Below are 22304 nucleotides of genomic sequence, written 5' to 3' on the forward strand. Positions count from 1 at the left end.
TCCTTTACAATAATTGCTATAAGTCCTGATGTGAGAGGCCTGCACTTGCAGTTTTCCAAAAAATAATTTTAAGTAGGGACAGAATTTTGGTGATGTACATCCATAAAAAAACTGCGGCTGATAAGCTTCAGACTTGAGGATCATAATATACTATTTCCATGTCTAATTGTCAATACAACTAGTCTTTTGCCTTCTGCTTTTGGCGAACGTAAATTCCAATCATCTTAGAGTACAAACAAACATCTTTTTTTTTTCTTTTTTTTTTTTTTTGGGTTAGACGACAGCCTTTCATGAACTATAAGGCCAAAACGTGATAAGAATGTTCCTCAATAACTCAATTGACCCGTCATGATTATGAATTCGATCTGAAAAAAAGACAGACAAAAAAGGGCCGTTTGGATGCAGTGGGAAAAAATCAAGATATCTTCACAAACAATTGCTGTTACCAGGCTACATTCCTGATATCAGATGTTGCTTTTTGAAGTCTACTCTTAATTGATCTGAAACTACTTGAGCCGTTATTGGTCCACTGCAATGAGCTGCTTCGCTTAAGAAGATCAAATACCATGGGGGATATCAAAGTCGGATTGTCTGATGGAATATCATCATACTCTGCAGAAATAAATCAACATCAAATTCACTATAAGGATGCAAGCTTCATATGGTTTTGTGTTATATAAGTAAAAATATCTTAAGACTTCTAGAATATATATGGAGCAAAAATCTAGAAGATTTATAGCGCTCTTTAAGTATTTCAGTAATTTAGAAATAAAATTAGCCTTCAATGGTTATGGCTACATTTAGCAACATCTGAGAGAACCACTAGATGAGGATAACTAGAGCTTAGGGAATGTTATGGTAGTCATATACTAGGGTGGCTCCCCACATTCCTTGTTGTCCAACTTGTGGAAATAATGCATGTAGTACCAAATTCTTTTTAACAGTAACAAGTTTGCAATAGTCAACTATGTACCCAACCCGAAGGGGTTTACACAGTCAATTCCTATCCTAAAAGCACAAATATGGACAGGGCTGACCATCTGGGTCAAATTGCCATCCCTAGATCCAATAAATCTGGTGAATTTTCAAATTGTTACTTTTGTCTCTCTCAGTAGTGAGAAAATGCATTTGAAAAAGCCGTTCTATCCACAGATGTGGAAAACAGTAGCAAGAAGCATTAGGTTAAAGTAGACAGGTCACTTGTAAGAAGCATAACCACAAAATTTGGCCTTATAAAATTCTTTTACAGGTACTTGCAAGAATGTCGTCTTTGTTCACAGGTATACTGCATTTGCCAAATTTTGTAGTTTATATGTTAGTAGCAAACATTAAGTTCATTAGAATGGAATATCACCTGAAGATTTGGGAAGCTGATATTGCCTTTTCAAGAACTTGGAGGCCACTCTATCTTTCTTGTGGCATAAGACTCGCACTAAAGTATTGGCATCTTCCAAGTTCCTATGACCATGTTTTGGCGGATCTAACTCCAGCGAAATGTGCTCACTTGCATTCATCAACATCCGGATGAGAGTTTCACTCTGCAAGAGAGATTAATCATCAAGCTAACTGTTCCACCATTTATTTATAGCAATAATGGTTCAGTATGAGCAACCAAACCTGAACGGAAAATAAGCTAAGTATTTCTTCAGCAAATTTTGCTTCTTGCTCAACTACTGAACGGGGTAGGCCTTCTCCACTAGCTACAAAGAAGTCCTAAAAAGTAGAGTTGCATAGATATTAAATAAGCATTTGATAACACATAGCAAGTACATTCATATCTAGCAAGTTATTTCTTTCCATGCATTTTGTAAAAATGCAAACAACATGGTTAAGATTTCCACTTAGTTTTATGAGTGGCATCAATCATTGACACCTTATGTGCTGAATTCATACAGTACAGAGCCAATACCACATTTCACTTGAAGAAAAATGTCTTTCCAACCACAAAAGGCCAATGATTGCAGCTTATGTTCAGTCCATTTATTGATCACGTATGTCAAAAACTAGTCTCAAGACAACTGTAATATAAAATTGCTTTATTCACAATATGGATCATTCTAAAGAAATTAAATTACTAGTATGCAAGTCCCCTACCCCTTTGTCTCTACTACAACAGTAACATCAACTCTTTCTTGGTCAAAAATAAAATTATTGAATTTATAAAAATAAAGAAGCCCTAGCTCAACCTGGCAGGGAAGAGAATCGACATTGAGCAAAGTATTTTTTCAGCAAGAAACTTCCTAACTTGACATAATTGTAGCTCAGATCAGAGAGAATTTAGCATTAGGGTATATAAAAATATAGATGCTCTGGAATTAATAGGTTTGACAAAGAATACAAATACATGTTAAGATAGTAAAAATGGAGTACATAAGAGTATTTAAGACAGATATATTATTTTTATTTGAGTCATTTATGAATTGTAACCTTAGGTTCTCTACTCTAATTGCTTATCTCTTTGATCTGAAGAAATATTTACCATCAGCTTCTGTAATACAGATATTAAGCAAATACGCATCAAAATATTTCTTTGTGTGATGTTCATGCATTCAAGCACATGATATGAAAAGACAAGAACATCTAGCCTTCTGAAGGGAGGAAGTCTGATCTTAGTAAGAAGACATCATGCATATATTCCCATGTTTATGTTCTTGCAAGATACCTTCAATACATTAAAGTCCTCTTCCATCATCATGATATCTGAATCTGAAAATGCACGAGAAGGACCTCCATCCAACAATATCCAAACATAGCCTTCCTGAACAATAGAAGCATACACAACATGAGCCACGCCGAAGAGCACCTTAACATATTACACAATGGGTGAGAGAAACACACCAATGATGCTCGGCAGATGCTCAAAACGACAAGGTCCCTTAGAGAGTCGTCAATCAAACCACAAATTTGGTCAAGGACCTACATGATTCCTTTAGGTTAAGAGAATATTCTTGATAGAAAAAAGATACTCTACAATTTAAAAAGAAAGTTTAGCAGAAAAGTACATGATGTACACACACAGACACAGAAGGAGAGAGAGACTGTATGCTTAAGTATCTTACAGTATCAACATGGGGGAGAATACTGTCCAATCGAGCATTTTCCACATTACTCCGATATAAAGGAAACAGAAACGAGTCTCTCAGATCCCAAAAAACAACTCTTGCTCCTGCAAATTATAATTTAGGAATAAAATTAAGGTTAAGTCATAAAATTAAACAATAATATTTATGTGCTTATGCCGTCCTTTACAAACAAGGCTAGACTCAGGGTGCATACTGTCTTGTGGATCACACATCCACAAATGTATAAATAAAAAACTTGTTATAGTTTGATTAATAAAATATTACAGAAGCTTCAAACAGTTTTTACCCTTTTGTTAAACTTACGATGATATCCATGTTGAGTTACTATCCCAAAAGCTTCAGGCAATAGAGAACCATAATATTTAACTTCTAACAGATTAAACCATCTTTTGTCCTATCATTTTAGGTCTAACTCTGCCAGTCACAATTTTTTGGTAGATAGACAGGAACTCTGTTACAAATGACAAATCTTGATGCATACAACTTTATTTTGTGACAGGCTAATGCTGAGTTATATTAATGCGAGCTTGACAATGGATAAACTCCTATCAGCTGTTTTTTTCAACACATTCACAAGCTATAAATAAATAGGCCATCAAATCAACATGTGACTAACAAAACCACACGGCTAAGATGATTACAGAAAAAAAAAAACATAAAATTAAATTAATCAAAGTGGATGTCTTTCTATTTGCAGTGAGAGGAAACCAATAATCACAGATAGATAGTACAAATACAAATTAAGTTTTATTAACTCACCAATAAAATCACAAATCATGCTGATAGCGACCTTTGCAGTATCTCTGATGCAGTTTAAGGTGGTTGAAAACAGTTCATCCACTGCTTCACTGCATGCTAGAAAATCTCTCTCCGAAGTTTCAGGAAGCTCTTCTTTGGCTGGATGAAAATAAAAATACTGCTAAGACTGTAGCATATCAAGCACTGTAGCCAATGGATTTTCATCTCAGAGAAGAAAAAGAATCTGAAAAAACCTAAAAGGTTTCATATAACATCTTTCAAAGTCTACAGTACCACTAGCAGAAATACTGTAGTTCCTTGCTCCTTCCAAAAAGGAAACGGTATTTTGCTTTACTTCTCATTGTTCTTGTTAATGCTATTCATAGAAATCTCATGTCTCCACATGATAGTCCATTTCAAACATATGCAGAGTTCTGATTGGTGGCCAGTGCAAGCATGCACACACAATTATAGATTGCAATCCCAACCAGAGTCAGCCTATTGGTCGGTCTTAACACTCATGTTCTTGAATAAAGTATTGATTGAGGTAAGGTAAGTGTCATGAATGAAACGCCCAATCAAATTTCAGAATAACTAGCAAGTAAATTGGCGTCCTCAAGGAGATCTTCAATTATATACTATTGCACCTGTTTAGCTGTTATCCAGAGGAAAGCTCATCCTCCAAACCCTAATTGTACACTCAATGAAACATCATTAAGAGTTAGAGATCTAATAACCTAAACAGTGACAATGCAGCATTTGTGCAATTAAGGAAATTATTAAAGGTCAGTTTCTTGTTGAGAATTACATACAAACACTTACCCCATAATTGATCAATAGGTGGTCTGACAAGCCCCCAAGATTTTCTAATGCCATCTTCTAATATGCCGATTTGTTTTTGAATATACTGCACAAAGAAACAGAAGATGACAAAAAGAAATAAATTCTAGAGACGAAAAAGAGAGAGATATACTAAATTGCTATTGCCGTTAAAGGGTTAGTTCAAAAAAAGGAACCTTTAAGTGGTCTCTTCAGATATCATTTTAGGTTACATTTTAGACAAAATTAGAAATAATATTCTTTTTTTTCTTCCCCTTTCTGAACACGATAGTATGCGACTTAGGGGTGTAATCAAGTCGAATCAAGTCGAGTATTTGCCAAATCGAACTTGACTTGATCGCTACAGTACCGAGTTGAGTTCGAGCTTAATCAAGCCTAAGAAATCAAGTTTGAACTCGAACTTGGTACTTGAAATCGGAAATCGCGTTCCAATTCGAGTTCGTATAATCAAGTTTTAATCAAGTTCGAACTCGAACTCAATTTTGAGCTCATCTAAAAAAATTGAAAAAAACAGTAGTGTTTGATGACAAATTTCCCCACTACAATTTGCTGTGTATTTGCAAACTAACTATCTCCACTCATGCAAACACCATTTCCAATACACACATGACAAATCACCACCAATATTTTTCAATTTACCTCAGCCGAATTGTAAATATAACAGCTTCTCAATGTACCCAACACTTCTCAATGCATCATGCTTAAATCGGAAATTCTAGCAACTAATCACACCAAACACTTCTCAATGCATTCAGCCGAAACAATCATTTAGCTGAAACAATCATTTACACATAAACCCCAGTACCCCATTGATGCATCAGTTTACACATAACCTCGAAACCCATAAACCACACTGATTAAAATTCCAAAACCCAGAAACCCCACTAATAACATTCCAAGACCAACAAAATTTGACTGAAAGTGGACTCTAGTTTCACTTAAGGATTTCAGTTTCACAGTACCTAAGAGTCTGAGAGGAGATGAAGCAAGATGGCGACCGGAGACAGCGAAGAAGAGGGAAGAAAACAGCGACGGTGACGGCAATGGCTATTTGTGAAGGAGAGAGAGATAAAATGATTTATGGATTTTTGTATACAATCGTGTTTTACATTATTTCAACAGGAGTGGATTTGCAACTTTTAAATTACTTATAAATTATATATGACCCCTAATACTTTAAAAACTATCAATTTAACCCTCGAGCTTGGAAATACTCGCAAACATATCGAGTTGAGTTCCGTTGTGATCAAACTTGACTCGATTAACTAATCGAACTACTCGAACTCAAACTCGCCTAGTGTCGAGTCGAGTTCGAGCCTATACCGAGTCGAGTTTGAGTAGCTCGCGAGCTACTTGACTCGATTTTCACACCTAATGCGATCAGGACCAGATAAATACCTAATAGTCTGCAACAACAAATAAAATTTAAAACAGTTGAAAAACAAATAAAAACATTATTGACAGCAACTTGGGGAGATTACCCAGATATCAAGCCTACACTGATCACTATGCAAATTTGTGTTTGGATTTCCAATCTAGGTTGGGAGAGGTTCAGAATTCTTTACTAGTCTGAACTTAACTTGGCAGGGGCTAAGTTTTAGGTCTCTATAACCTCAGGGAACCTGAGCTAAACATATCAATTTATAAATTTTTATTTTGTAGTACATGTGAAAAATTTTAAATACATTTCAAAATAAATTCATTTAAGAAATTTTTGCATGGGGTTAGATATCTAATCACATTAAGCCGTGAAACTTAAAGAAAACTTTGATTATTCTATTAATATGATACAACACAGCCAATCCAATGCTATCTTAACCAAGCCACATAATCCTAAATCAAGTTCAAAAGACAAGCACATGATGGGATTAGAATAAGCAGCCTCATGTTTAATCTTGCAGTGGTTTGAGTTAAACTGCTAAAGTCAAGTATTGAGCACCTGGAATGGAGCCTCGATAGTACTCCAACCTAACCCAGCATGCTGCATTAACAATCCTGATCCTCGAACTAAATTTCATTTCAGCATAACTTGAAGATATAACATCTCAAGTTGTGCCTGGTTTGACCTCTATTCTAGCCTAGCCTACCCTGGCTACATTAAATACTGTATTTTGAACTGATATTTTAATTCAGCACAAAGCAAGAAAATAGACCGTGCAACAAAGCATACAGTCATCCATAACATAATCTGTTTAATTACATGTTAAAATTTTGAATGTGTTCACATAATATTATAAAAATAAATATCTTAATTTATGGTGATCTCATTGCCAGTGGTACAATTAATTTATGGTGATCTCACTGCCAGTAGTACAATTGTTGCTTTCTCATTCAATCTCAATTTGTAGTATTAAATGGACAATGTCATTATAAAATATTTTTTTGCTTGTGGAAATTATATTCTGAATTGCAATCTATTGGCCCATTACCCTGACAGCAACAATAATTACTACAGAGATAACATCCTTAAAATTATGTTAAAACCACTGGCATGATCATTTGGTTCCATCTTAAATAGAGAAAAAGTCAGCAAAAAATTTGTATGATTTACTAGGATCAATAGATATATACACAGACTTACTTGAAGAGTGTTCAACCTGATACAGAGTTTCGGTGTTGTCAATCCTTTTAACTTCATACTCACACTTTCATCCAGAAATGTAAACTCCAGCAGCTTTTTCTTAACTATAGGAAGAACTGCATCCTTGTAACGAGTCAAAGGAGGAGCTGATGGATACAGATGACTTTTTTCAACTGCAAGATTAAAGTATTATGATCAACTATATTGAATTCCAACGGCATCTGAAATACTAGTTATTAAGTCTCTTAATCAATTGCATGGGAAACAAGTCTGGTCATCAATTGTAAGGGAAATAAAAACAGTAGAAGAAAACAAACAAAATATTAAAGAAATAAACAAAACTATACAGGAATTTCCTAAAAGAATATATCATATCCCCAAGATAGTACCAAAATGGGATATATGGCGAGAAAATTGAATAAACCTTATAAGAAATGTCAAGGATGTCAAAGTAAACGTGAGAATACTCAAGGACCATAAGAATTTCTCTTCTGCTACCTAATAACACTTAAGACATCACAATCCATAATGATCTTGGATTTTGCCACTCTATACATCATGATTACCTTCTGTCCTAAAAAGGCAGGAATCCCTGAAACTCCATGATGGATGAAGCCTAAAGAACTAATTATTGATAGAAATTCAACCTAATTATCCCCTTGGTTCTTCTGATGAGTCAAATACACCATAATCCAAGAAATATATATTTCATCTGATTACAAGCACCAGCATTCAGAGTGAAAAATAAAAAGATTCCAGTCACATATCCAACAAGCAATAACAAAAAAGATGATGATTTAACAAGTTGTCCAGCTTTGTGATGGGCAACAGATGCTTATTGACATACTTTGTAAATAAAAGACGGGAAACCAAATATATATACATTAATTTATCCATCATCAGTGATCTAAGAGATTCTATAAGAACTTGGCCTTATATCTTACTATAGAGCAGAACAATTATTATACCTTGTAAATCCACATATATACCAAGGGAACTACCAGCAAGAAATCATGACAAATGTTATCTTGTAACAGTCACTGTCCTCCAACAAACCAAAGAAACATGAAAATCATTATCCTAACTTCTTTTTTTTTGGGGGGGGGGTGGGGTGGTAAAGATACATGAACTGATCATAATAATAACAAGAACAGATAAATAAGGCGAACCAGTGATCCACCTCAAAATAGCCAACCAATAGTGGACAAAACATTCAGAAACAAACACAACAATTAAACCAAAACAGCAATTCAATCTCTATGAATTAGAAAAACAATATATCCATAAACTGCTTAGGAACTGAAGCCTACAAAGAGGCTAAAAAGCCGAATTTGGTCCCACAATAAACCAGCCCCCTCAATGAAAACCCCTTCAAAACTTATTCTCTCTCTAACCATACACCTAAAACATTCAATTCGAAATAGGGACAGGGACCCTAGCAGAAACAATTTTTCCTCCAGGTACACACTAAACTGTCACCTAGCTGGCCAACCCCATAAACCAAAAGCTAAAGGCATGCATGGTGAAGCCTCTTTAGACTTTCATTAAGCTGTACATTGAATTTTTTCAAGCAAAACATAAAACTTCAAATACAATTAGAAAAATGTCCCATCATAAATATGCTAGTAGATAACATGTATGATACCTAACTGGCTCAGCAATCTCTGCAAATAGGCATCCAAGCTGTGGAAAATTATGGATAGCAGAGCTTGTAAATGTGTAACATCCAAAGGGAGGTTCAAGCCAAAGAATTGATCCACAGTCTGCAGGTTAAATAAAATATAGCAGGAGTGCAACAAAACAAGACTACAAGTTACTCAAAATAATTATTTAAATAAATAATAAAAAATGCTGAAGAAAATATAAAAGATAGAATTGCAACAGCGTAAATTCTGCAATATCCACAACTATAATTGTGGAGCAATGACTATTTTTATATTAGCATGCTGTTTACAGTTCCCATAATCAGAACAAAAAAAAAAAAAAATAGATATCTTGAGCAAGAACAGAGAAATTTCCAGTAGAAAAGACACACAGAGCAAAGAGCAACTTCTTTGCAAGGCAGTATCTTGATAATCTTTCTTACTAAATGAATAGAATATATATTGTATAACCAGTCTGAAACCACAAATGCCAAATAACTGTTTTAGAGATATTACATACCTCCTCTATAATCCTAAATACTTCAATTACTGATGCTGATTGTCTTTGCTGAAAGGACAAAGGTTCCCAATCCTACACATACCCATAATCATTTAATTTCAATCAATTCAGAAGACCAAATGCATACTATAAAATTAAGCAAATCTATCCCTCCAGGCACGCTTACACACGTCGTATTTGTCATTATGCTGCATTGATGCTTTAGTTTGATAGATCATGGCTAGACAAATACAATATTACACACCATCCCAGCAGAAAATAGAGATTGAATTTTGTATGTCCCACCTCCCATACAAATATTGATCGGAAAGGATGGTGGGTATGCCAATAAATACCCAATTTATAACACCATCGTTCACACAGTTTTATGTTAAACGTTCTCGTCCTCACCTCTCTTCTCATCTACTTTCTAGTTTCATGTATATGACTAGATGGTAAGAGATATTTAACCAAAGGAACAACATCCCACTTGGTATGGAACCAACCTCAAGATCAAATGCACGTCCAGTCCATTCCAGTACATGAGCATGCTGAGTAATCACCCAATCAAGAATGATTGGTTTGCAAACTTCCCCAATCTGCATAAAAGGAACTTGTCATCCTCCAGATCATACCAAAGCACAGATAGCATCTCATTACAACCCAAACATATATAATTATACTTATCCGAAACACAAGTATGTTGGACAAAAGTTGGAACAGCCCATGCTGTTTGTTATATAGGCATTGGGACCAAATATAATCCACGATAAAATTCCTGTTCAATTATATCAATTAAAGCTGATGCTTATTTTTCATCTATCAGAATGTTGTCATCACTAATAACCAATAACAAGTGAGCTCCAACATTTGCACGTAAAACATGCCTTGAGCACCAGCATCTATGTAAATGACAAGTGTAAGATTCTAAGAAAGAACCAGGACAATGCTAAATGCAACAAGAAAACTATGTTGTCTGATAGAAATTCCTGAGATTTAATTTAATTGAATGATCACTCATCATCTGTGTAAAACAAAACAAATGCAAGCAAGCAACATATCATGACAAGATGGACAAAGCAAACAAAACAGCAAAAAGAACTGAAATTTGATTGTACAAATGTGTCGAAACATGGTAAATACCGAACAAGGCTTGTAGACTCATTTTCATACACCATCAAGAAATGCAACACCAAAACCATTAATACAATATTGTTTCTATGACTTCAGAAATTGTACAGATCTTAACCTGATAATGGTCCAATTCTTTCCTGATAGGGTGATGGGACCTATTTTCTTCAAAAGCAGAAGTATATAGCTGAGTTAGGTAATGATCCAACACATCAGCTGCAGGCAGCACCAATTTAACATCTTCGGACAGAGATGACACTCCATTGAGGAACGGTTTCTACATAGTTGGGAAAAACAAACGATTACCAAAAATATCTACAGTATATTGGTATATATATACCAACTGCAAATATACCCTTCAATTAAGAAGTTACGGAAACAAACCAGTCTTTCCCCATAAAACTGGTGCAATAGCATGGCTGAGATCATCAATGCTTCAGAGCATAAATGGCATAATACCGGCCAAAACACTATGAACTGTCTCTCCGCAATTAATTTAAGTTCATTTGCAAGCAAAGCTAAAGGATGAGTCTTTTCTACTTTCGATTCAAGATCTATGGTATTTGCAACCTGAGAAGAAACAAATCAACCTCATATGAATTATGAATAAGGCAGAAAAGTAATATAGAAGTGGATTCAATTCTGTCCAACACTATGGTATTTGCCAGTTAACAATAATATGACATCAACCCATCAACTTAAGCGAAATCAATTTTTGAAGATAAAATACTCACCTGCGTGCAAGCGGCTTCAATAGACTTCTTGACATATCTTTTAAGTTTTCTAGCAGCCTTATCATTTGAAGCATTCAATTTTGCCAACTGCATGCATAAAATAATGTTTTTGCATGAGACAATAGCAAATATTAGCTCCAATGGTAGTCTCCGCATATTATAATAATACTTTAAAGAAGGCCTTCCATCAGAATGCAACGGGAACAATTCCTTAATAAAAACTATAGAACATGTTTTTAAACACCACATATAATTTCAATAATGTATTGTTGGTTTTAAAATTCAGCACAACCTTCTTGGTCCACGAATCAACGCTATTTGCTTTTTCCAAAAAATATTCATTCAAGATCAACGAAAGCCTAGTAATAAAAATAAACTACTATTTTTGAAGTTGCAATTAGCATAAATAGTAACTTAATGAAATTAATATAAAAAATAAACAGTGCAAGAAAATAAATTTTTGCAATAAATTTCTTGTACAAATAAGCTATTTTTAAACAAAGCAATTTAAGAACATATCTAACCATGGTAACTCATGTCAACCACCAAATATATATTTAATCAGCTTACTGCACCAAACCTAACCTTAGCTCCAGAACAATTGCCAGAAGTAAGTAATCCAACTGCTGATGCCAAGGAAATCACCCTCTTGAAGTTAGCAGGTTGCTGAAGAAAAATGATTTCAGTCAATAAGAAAATGCCAGGAAATAGAGGTTCATTTTACAAGGTATGAAAAGAACTTTATAACATATAACAAAAGTCATTTAAGTTCAATTAATAACCCAAATTTATGCAGTAGTCAAATAAAATAAAAATCCTAGAAAGATTTAAAAGATCTTGGTCACTCATATTGGAACAATTAAAATATATTTAATAGGAGAAATAAAGAGTAGCAATTGACCTGATTAAAATGCAGGTGGTAGTCCTGCAGTTTATTGTCACACCAAATACTTATCGAGAGAAAAATAGCCTGCACCAGACTTAATTTAACTTCTCTGTCATTGCATTGCCTTGAACATACAAGACTATTCATATATTGTCCTTCCTTATCATATTCTTCTGCAGTTGAAACTTTCTGCAACTGAATAACAGCATGTTCCACTAGCATCCCCTCACCAGTAGCTACAAACTTCAATCGGGAAAATTAAGTTTAAAATCATATTAAAGCACGCTCCTAAAATTTGGCATGTCATATATGTCAAGTGAACTTTACATGGAGGAGACACTAAAGACTAGGGATGACATTTCCCCAATTTGAAGTGAGGACTGTTAAGCCCGCACTTCTGAAAGGGAAGTTTCAGGGTATTGTTTTTGGAGGTCGGGTGGAGTAGTGGTGACAGAGACTGACATTAAACACTTCCCCACGCAGGTTAGACTAATGATTAACCAAATGGACCTTGCACATAGACCCAAAACCAAACTAACAAGGGTTAACCAAACACAGATTGAGTTATATGACTGCATAAGCAAATTCTGAAGAAAATATAAAAGATAGAATTGCAACAGTGTAAATTCTGCAATATCCACAACTATAATTGTGGAGCAATGACTATTTTTATATTAGCATGCTGTTTACAGTTCCCATAATCAGAACAAAAAAAAAAAAAAATAGATATCTTGAGCAAGAACAGAGAAATTTCCAGTAGAAAAGACACACAGAGTGTTAGACCACCTGTACACAAGGTCTACAAAGCCAAGGGCAGGAAGAGGAATAGAAATTAGTGTGATGAGGTGTGAGTTGTTAGGAGAGTTGCGAGTTGGTTAGGAGAATGGTGAGGTGTGCAATGGGTGTGAGTTTGTTAGAACAAGAGAGAGATTTGTTGTTATGAGGTGGACACGCAGCTGGCAATTAGTTACAGAATAAGAACTGAATCAGTATATAAAGGAGATAGTTGAATGGGGGAGGATAGAGAAATATTTCCATAGGCTATTTGGGAGGTCCCCCAGCTCCTCGAACTGCTGGGAAACTGTCCATTGTTCCTTTATTCCTATCAGATATTACTTAGCACCACCTACTGTTATTTGTTGATTGTGCACTCTATTGGTTGTTGTGTTGTGTGTGTTGCTGTGATTTGTCTGTTTTGCAGGGGAGTTCCATCACAGAGCAAAGAGCAACTTCTTTGCAAGGCAGTATCTTGATAATCTTTCTTACTAAATAAATAGAATATATATTATATAACCAGTCTGAAACCACAAATGCCAAATAACTGTTTTAGAGATATTACATACCTCCTCTATAATCCTAAATACTTCAATTACTGATGCTGCTTGTCTTTGCTGAAAGGACAAAGGTTCCCAATCCTACACATACCCATAATCATTTAATTTCAATCAATTCAGAAGACCAAATGCATACTATAAAATTAAGCAAATCTATCCCTCCAGGCACGCTCACACTTCGTATTTGTCATTATGCTGCATTGATGCTTTAGTTTGATAGATCATGGCTAGACAAATACAATATTACACACCATCCCAGCAGAAAATAGAGATTGAATTTTGTATGTCCCACCTCCCATACAAATATTGATCGGAAAGGATGGTGGGTATGCCAATAAATACCCAATTTATAACACCATCGTTCACACAGTTTTATGTTAAACGTTCTCGTCCTCACCTCTCTTCTCATCTACTTTCTAGTTTCATGTATATGACTAGATGGTAAGAGATATTTAACCAAAGGAACAACATCCCACTTGGTATGGAACCAACCTCAAGATCAAATGCACGTCCAGTCCATTCCAGTACATGAGCATGCTGAGTAATCACCCAATCAAGAATGATTGGTTTGCAAACTTCCCCAATCTGCATAAAAGGAACTTGTCATCCTCCAGATCATACCAAAGCACAGATAGCATCTCATTACAACCCAAACATATATAATTATACTTATCCGAAACACAAGTATGTTGGACAAAAGTTGGAACAGCCCATGCTGTTTGTTATATAGGCATTGGGACCAAATATAATCCACGATAAAATTCCTGTTCAATTATATCAATTAAAGCTGATGCTTATTTTTCATCGATCAGAATGTTGTCATCACTAATAACCAATAACAAGTGAGCTCCAACATTTGCACGTAAAACATGCCTTGAGCACCAGCATCTATGTAAATGACAAGTGTAAGATTCTAAGAAAGAACCAGGACAATGCAAAATGCAACAAGAAAACTATGTTGTCTGATAGAAATTCCTGAGATTTAATTTAATTGAATGATCACTCATCATCTGTGTAAAACAAAACAAATGCAAGCAAGCAACATATCATGACAAGATGGACAAAGCAAACAAAACAGCAAAAAGAACTGAAATTTGATTGTACAAATGTGTCGAAACATGGTAAATACCGAACAAGGCTTGTAGACTCATTTTCATACACCATCAAGAAATGCAACACCAAAACCATTAATACAATATTGTTTCTATGACTTCAGAAATTGTACAGATCTTAACCTGATAATGGTCCAATTCTTTCCTGATAGGGTGATGGGACCTATTTTCTTCAAAAGCAAAAGTATATAGCTGAGTTAGGTAATGATCCAACACATCAGCTGCAGGCAGCACCAATTTAACATCTTCGGACAGAGATGACACTCCATTGAGGAATGGTTTCTACATATTTGGGAAAAACAAACGATTACCAAAAATATCTACAGTATATTGGTATATATATACCAACTGCAAATATACCCTTCAATTAAGAAGTTACGGAAACAAACCAGTCTTTCCCCATAAAACTGGTGCAATAGCATGGCTGAGATCATCAATGCTTCAGAGCATAAATGGCATAATACCGGCCAAAACACTATGAACTGTCTCTCCGCAATTAATTTAAGTTCATTTGCAAGCAAAGCTAAAGGATGAGTCTTTTCTACTTTCGATTCAAGATCTATGGTATTTGCAACCTGAGAAGAAACAAATCAACCTCATATGAATTATGAATAAGGCAGAAAAGTAATATAGAAGTGGATTCAATTCTGTCCAACACTATGGTATTTGCCAGTTAACAATAATATGACATCAACCCATCAACTTAAGCGAAATCAATTTTTGAAGATAAAATACTCACCTGCGTGCAAGCGGCTTCAATAGACTTCTTGACATATCTTTTAAGTTTTCTAGCAGCCTTATCATTTGAAGCATTCAATTTTGCCAACTGCATGCATAAAATAATGTTTTTGCATGAGACAATAGCAAATATTAGCTCCAATGGTAGTCTCCGCATATTATAATAATACTTTAAAGAAGGCCTTCCATCAGAATGCAACGGGAACAATTCCTTAATAAAAACTATAGAACATGTTTTTAAACACCACATATAATTTCAATAATGTATTGTTGGTTTTAAAATTCAGCACAACCTTCTTGGTCCACGAATCAACGCTATTTGCTTTTTCCAAAAAATATTCATTCAAGATCAACGAAAGCCTAGTAATAAAAATAAACTACTATTTTTGAAGTTGCAATTAGCATAAATAGTAACTTAATGAAATTAATATAAAAAATAAACAGTGCAAGAAAATAAATTTTTGCAATAAATTTCTTGTACAAATAAGCTATTTTTAAACAAAGCAATTTAAGAACATATCTAACCATGGTAACTCATGTCAACCACCAAATATATATTTAATCAGCTTACTGCACCAAACCTAACCTTAGCTCCAGAACAATTGCCAGAAGTAAGTAATCCAACTGCTGATGCCAAGGAAATCACCCTCTTGAAGTTAGCAGGTTGCTGAAGAAAAATGATTTCAGTCAATAAGAAAATGCCAGGAAATAGAGGTTCATTTTACAAGGTATGAAAAGAACTTTATAACATATAACAAAAGTCATTTAAGTTCAATTAATAACCCAAATTTATGCAGTAGTCAAATAAAATAAAAATCCTAGAAAGATTTAAAAGATCTTGGTCACTCATATTGGAACAATTAAAATATATTTAATAGGAGAAATAAAGAGTAGCAATTGACCTGATTAAAATGCAGGTGGTAGTCCTGCAGTTTATTGTCACACCAAATACTTATCGAGAGAAAAATAGCCTGCACCAGACTTAATTTAACTTCTCTGTCATTGCATTGCCTTGAACATACAAGACTATTCATATATTGTCCTTCCTTATCATATTCTTCTGCAGTTGAAACTTTCTGCAACTGAATAACAGCATGTTCCACTAGCATCCCCTCACCAGTAGCTACAAACTTCAATCGGGAAAATTAAGTTTAAAATCATATTAAAGCACGCTCCTAAAATTTGGCATGTCATATATGTCAAGTGAACTTTACATGGAGGAGACACTAAAGACTAGGGATGACATTTCCCCAATTTGAAGTGAGGACTGTTAAGCCCGCACTTCTGAAAGGGAAGTTTCAGGGTATTGTTTTTGGAGGTCGGGTGGAGTAGTGGTGACAGAGACTGACATTAAACACTTCCCCACGCAGGTTAGACTAATGATTAACCAAATGGACCTTGCACATAGACCCAAAACCAAACTAACAAGGGTTAACCAAACACAGATTGAGTTATATGACTGCATAAGCAAACACCATATAAATGTAATGATTTTGGGATGAAAAATGTACCTGCTGAAAAAGAACCCACCCAAATAAAGCATAGTGCATTTTCTGAGTGATCCCCAAAGTTGACCAGGTCATATTGATAAGTGACTGCAAAGTGTCAAATTCCTAATACAAATCCGAAGCAGCAAAAATGAGAATAATTCAAAGTAAAACCAAAAGCAAAAACAAGATACGAAAGCTTCTACCTCTATGAACTGGCATTCATCAAGAATGTCAAACATGCCAAAAAGTAATTTTTCATAAAGTCTAATGTTCAAATGATAGTCAGCAGTCCAATAGTAGGTTTCACTCTGGAGACCAAATTTTCCAGGTAGAGATGATATCTTTAACGCCAACTGTCGAACAGATGATAGAACCTCAACACGTTCAGAAGCAGACATTTTTAAGTCCCATTCCTACAACAAAGAATAAACATAGTAGTAGTAATTCGGAAAGAAGTCAATCAAACCATTTCATGATCATGCAAGCATCAAAAATCCACATAGAGGGCATACCTTTGTATCTCTTATCTTTTCAAGGCAACTTCTAATGGTTAGATGTTCAGTTTTTGCAACATTAGCAGAAAAATAAAGAAGCTCTTCTAAAATATTAGCCTACAAAAATAGTTACGCAGCGTATGATAAGTTCAGTGCTTTAATAAAGGATTTCCAATAAACATATTTGAAAATCAAAAATTAATCTTCACCTGTCTACTTTTCCATTGCATATAGGACTTTTCATTAAGAAAATCAGACTTGAAAGTGCCAAGCAAAAGCCCCAATGAGATTTGGGGAAGATCAACTTGTCCACATGATCTCCTTGCAGCCAACTGAATCAAATTTCTCTTAGTGCACGCACCCATTGCTTCTGAAATCTAGTAAGCAAACAATATTTACAACAGAGATCAACCAAATAATAATAATAATAATAATAATAATAATAAATAAATAAATAAAAACCAAGATGAGAAAAGGGAGACTCGTACTCCTAAAATGACAGAGATCAACTGAAACAAATTTCTCTTAAGGACAAATATTAAGCTAAACCCCTCTTTCTCCTCCATCCTGCCACCCCCTCTCTTCCCTCCCCACCACCCATTCCACCCCACCCCACACCCAAACAAGCAAAAAGGATTTTTCATGAGACAGAAAATGAAAACTATTAGCCCCACACAAAGTTTGTAAGTAGTGATTGTCTCCCCGCCCACCAAAATAATAATTCTAGTTTACTAGCCCAAAATTAGCGTGGAGCAAAACCATTTGAGTCATCTAGTATTCACCATTAATGCAGAAATTTTAGTTAAGCAAGTTATCTGAATACCAGTGATCCATTTAACCATCCACAAGGTTACATATCTTTGCCTAAGAAGATGTCATCCAAGGTTCACACATCTGAAGTACAATAAATAATTTACCATATCAAGCTCTATAGCTGCTAGTGAGAAGTTTGGCACATTTAACAGACATATTAAATGCAAACGACATCTATGTTACATGCACCAAAGCCAATCAAATGATCAGACTTTAAAAAACCTTTCTTTGTAATTAATCAAAGTCCCATGTTCTTTATCAAACACACAAGAATTACAGCTGAAATTAAATTCCAAAAAAAAGGAATATAGCTTACCTGCATCTGCACCCGTACAATATCGAAGAGCTTTGAATGTTTCTCTGAAGATTGAGATTGTAAATGTAATTTATCCTTTTTACTCTTCAACCCTGACAAAAATTTGGAACTCTTTTCCTTCTTCCTATCCTCAACTGGATTAACTTCAACCCTAGTCATGGGAAAGAAAGTGTAAGAAATGAAAAGGCAAGGAAGAAAAACTTAGATCTAGAGGTGTAGAAATTATTGTATATACACTAAAGAGGACATGGTACAATATGAAAACCCAGGCTGGCTCCATGGTACATGATAGATGTGAAAACACTCACGTGTACAAGAATATAGAGATAGAAAGAGTGATTACCAGGAAAATAACATAGATGCAACCAATAATTCATAAGCTGACTCCCGCAAATCGTCATCCGACAATCCTTCAATAGTCCTGAAGTTATGTATCAGTTTACTCAAGATGAAAGAACACAACTTCATTATACAAATATAAATAAACATGTAAAACAAAGAACCAGATTATGGAAAAACAGAGAACATAAAGATATGCATAATCTTTCCATCAAATTTTAATATGCATAGTCTTTCCATCAAATCTTAATATGCATAGTCTTTCCATCAAATCTTAATATGCATAATCTTTCATCACATTTTGTTAAACTATATTAATGCATCAGATTTTTCAAGTCCAGAAGAAACATAAGTAAACCAATCAATACCTGTCTTCAGACTGGGCAAACCTAATGGAGGAATTCCAGAAACAACTGTAGGCATCATAGGAGCAGCCGGAGTTGCTTTATTAAGACCATAGTCATTCCTAGGTGTTGCAACATTCTCAGCAATTGTTGGATCCTTCAGACTAGATAAGCGCGACACAGAGTTTCCACCTCGTTTGACACTAATTGGAGGCGGCACACGTCGAGGAGGAGATCCAGCCGAATCTGGATCAGAAATAAGAAAATACGAATCCCCTAGTTGGGAATTAATCTGCATTAGAAAATAAATAATACATAAGAANTCTCTTCCCTCCCCACCACCCATTCCACCCCACCCCACACCCAAACAAGCAAAAAGGATTTTTCATGAGACAGAAAATGAAAACTATTAGCCCCACACAAAGTTTGTAAGTAGTGATTGTCTCCCCGCCCACCAAAATAATAATTCTAGTTTACTAGCCCAAAATTAGCGTGGAGCAAAACCATTTGAGTCATCTAGTATTCACCATTAATGCAGAAATTTTAGTTAAGCAAGTTATCTGAATACCAGTGATCCATTTAACCATCCACAAGGTTACATATCTTTGCCTAAGAAGATGTCATCCAAGGTTCACACATCTGAAGTACAATAAATAATTTACCATATCAAGCTCTATAGCTGCTAGTGAGAAGTTTGGCACATTTAACAGACATATTAAATGCAAACGACATCTATGTTACATGCACCAAAGCCAATCAAATGATCAGACTTTAAAAAACCTTTCTTTGTAATTAATCAAAGTCCCATGTTCTTTATCAAACACACAAGAATTACAGCTGAAATTAAATTCCAAAAAAAAGGAATATAGCTTACCTGCATCTGCACCCGTACAATATCGAAGAGCTTTGAATGTTTCTCTGAAGATTGAGATTGTAAATGTAATTTATCCTTTTTACTCTTCAACCCTGACAAAAATTTGGAACTCTTTTCCTTCTTCCTATCCTCAACTGGATTAACTTCAACCCTAGTCATGGGAAAGAAAGTGTAAGAAATGAAAAGGCAAGGAAGAAAAACTTAGATCTAGAGGTGTAGAAATTATTGTATATACACTAAAGAGGACATGGTACAATATGAAAACCCAGGCTGGCTCCATGGTACATGATAGATGTGAAAACACTCACGTGTACAAGAATATAGAGATAGAAAGAGTGATTACCAGGAAAATAACATAGATGCAACCAATAATTCATAAGCTGACTCCCGCAAATCGTCATCCGACAATCCTTCAATAGTCCTGAAGTTATGTATCAGTTTACTCAAGATGAAAGAACACAACTTCATTATACAAATATAAATAAACATGTAAAACAAAGAACCAGATTATGGAAAAACAGAGAACATAAAGATATGCATAATCTTTCCATCAAATTTTAATATGCATAGTCTTTCCATCAAATCTTAATATGCATAGTCTTTCCATCAAATCTTAATATGCATAATCTTTCATCACATTTTGTTAAACTATATTAATGCATCAGATTTTTCAAGTCCAGAAGAAACATAAGTAAACCAATCAATACCTGTCTTCAGACTGGGCAAACCTAATGGAGAAATTCCAGAAACAACTGTAGGCATCATAGGAGCAGTCGGAGTTGCTTTATTAAGACCATAGTCATTCCTAGGTGTTGCAACATTCTCAGCAATTGTCGGATCGTTCAGACTAGATAAGAGCGACACAGAGTTTCCACCTCGTTTGACACTAATTGGAGGCGGCACACGTCGAGGAGGAGATCCAGCCGAATCTGGATCAGAAATAAGAAAATACGAATCCCCTAGTTGGGAATTAATCTGCATTAGAAAATAAATAATACATAAGAAAGAACTTATTGATGTTGACATGGAGACATACATTCGAAAACTTAAGCACTGTCCAGACATCACATTTTTTTTCTTTGTTTGATGGGAAACCAGACATCGCATAACACCTTATGAACTTTCTTCAACAAATCCACTAAAAATGATGCATGTCACTCTTATATGTTTACTTGCATCTACATTACAATAAACCTGTAGGCCAGAACCAAAAACAACACTCCAAACCTTGCTAATGATAATGCTTAATATGTTAATTAACTAATAAACCTCCCCCAAGAAAACTTATCAGAATTCAAAAGTGGCAATATTTTCCAAAGCAGAAGGGTCTACCTACACTTAAAGCCACCTCTAGTAAGGTGAAGGAAACTAACCGAAAATAAATATCATATATCTCAATATGATAAAATAAAACCTTTAAATGCTCTTCCACTACATGAAAAGATAATATAAATAAATGCATAAATTCGCAGTTTATATTCACATACGAAGCAAGGTAAAAAGACTCAACACTCAAAATCTAGAACAGGTAAGGTGTTAATTACCAAAACTGGATAAGCCGATTCGTCGACGTACTTCTTAGTCGCTTCAGAAACATTAACCACTCCACCTGATGACAACAAAAACTTACAACTCACGCAACCAGGACCAAATTCCCTTACAAAAAACAAAAAAAAACAAGTACACAACGCAAAATTCTAAGCTCAGCTAGGCTTCTGAGAAACCTAGGGTGAGTTTTCTTAAAGTCTTAAAACGAAGCGATTAAGACTTTTTTCGGCCAAAAATTAAAGCGAAAACCAAACAGAGCACAAGAAACGAAAATAGAGTAACCTGATTTAACGCAGTGGAGGATGTAATCGGCACTAAGAGAGTCGAAATCGATGTTGGAGAGAGAAGTGGCGGAACCGGAAGACGTACGGAGCTCCTTGATCAAACCTGATGAGAGTAGGAACTCTATGAGCTGCCGACGATCTCGACGGTACCGTTCTAGCAGAGAAAGCTGCCGTTCCATCTGAATAATTTAGATATCTGAAGCATACAACAGCTGAAGAGAAAGAGAGAGTCGCGTGTTGGGTTCATACATACAGTGAAAGGGAAAAGGTCCACTTCGGGGAGCGCGAAAAGCCGAGACCAAAAGGACAAGGTTGATGGTTTATGAGATGCTTCTTCGCTAGCGTTGCCCCGTTGGCTCCCATTCGTTTGATTGTTTCTTTTGTCCTCGAGGCTCGTATAATTACATTTTTTTTTTTTATTTACCTCACCATTTGTTCTTACTATTGTTGTTCAAATTTTACTTAAAAAAAAAAAAACTTAAT

The 22304-nt window shown here is 35.1% G+C and overlaps 1 protein-coding gene across 1 annotated transcript; it reads right to left on the minus strand.

Annotated features, from left to right (window-relative positions):
* Positions 1-270: 270 nt before the first annotated feature.
* Positions 271-22147, minus strand: LOC116109677 (protein unc-13 homolog). The gene is made up of 26 exons (XM_031395901.1): positions 21820-22147; positions 21534-21598; positions 19140-19407; positions 18776-18842; positions 18433-18583; positions 17513-17680; positions 17322-17420; positions 17013-17222; positions 16831-16932; positions 16222-16449; positions 15906-15986; positions 15321-15407; positions 14971-15156; positions 14705-14863; positions 13962-14054; positions 13479-13550; positions 8888-9005; positions 7243-7415; positions 4644-4728; positions 3843-3980; positions 3060-3166; positions 2839-2916; positions 2663-2758; positions 1618-1713; positions 1355-1538; positions 271-612 (listed from the first exon to the last, which is right to left on the minus strand). The coding sequence occupies exons 1-26, from the start codon at positions 21998-22000 to the stop codon at positions 443-445; spliced, it is 3462 nt and encodes a 1153-aa protein (XP_031251761.1). The 5' UTR covers positions 22001-22147; the 3' UTR covers positions 271-442.
* Between the last annotated feature and the right edge of the window lie 157 nt (positions 22148-22304).

Source organism: Pistacia vera, unplaced genomic scaffold, assembly GCF_008641045.1.
Source record: "Pistacia vera cultivar Batoury unplaced genomic scaffold, PisVer_v2 Contig587, whole genome shotgun sequence".
Classification (NCBI taxonomy): domain Eukaryota; kingdom Viridiplantae; phylum Streptophyta; class Magnoliopsida; order Sapindales; family Anacardiaceae; genus Pistacia; species Pistacia vera.

Excerpts from the sequence above, each read along its gene's own strand:
- LOC116109677 (XM_031395901.1), bottom strand. The coding sequence starts at position 22,000 with ATGGAACGGCAGCTTTCTCTGCTAGAACGGTACCGTCGAGATCGTCGG. Across the intron at positions 18,584-18,775 it reads GCATCTATGTTATTTTCCTG|GGTTGAAGTTAATCCAGTTG; the intron begins GTAATCACTCTT and ends TCCCATGACTAG. Across the intron at positions 14,055-14,704 it reads AAGAATTGGACCATTATCAG|ATTGGGGAAGTTTGCAAACC; the intron begins GTTAAGATCTGT and ends CCTTTTATGCAG.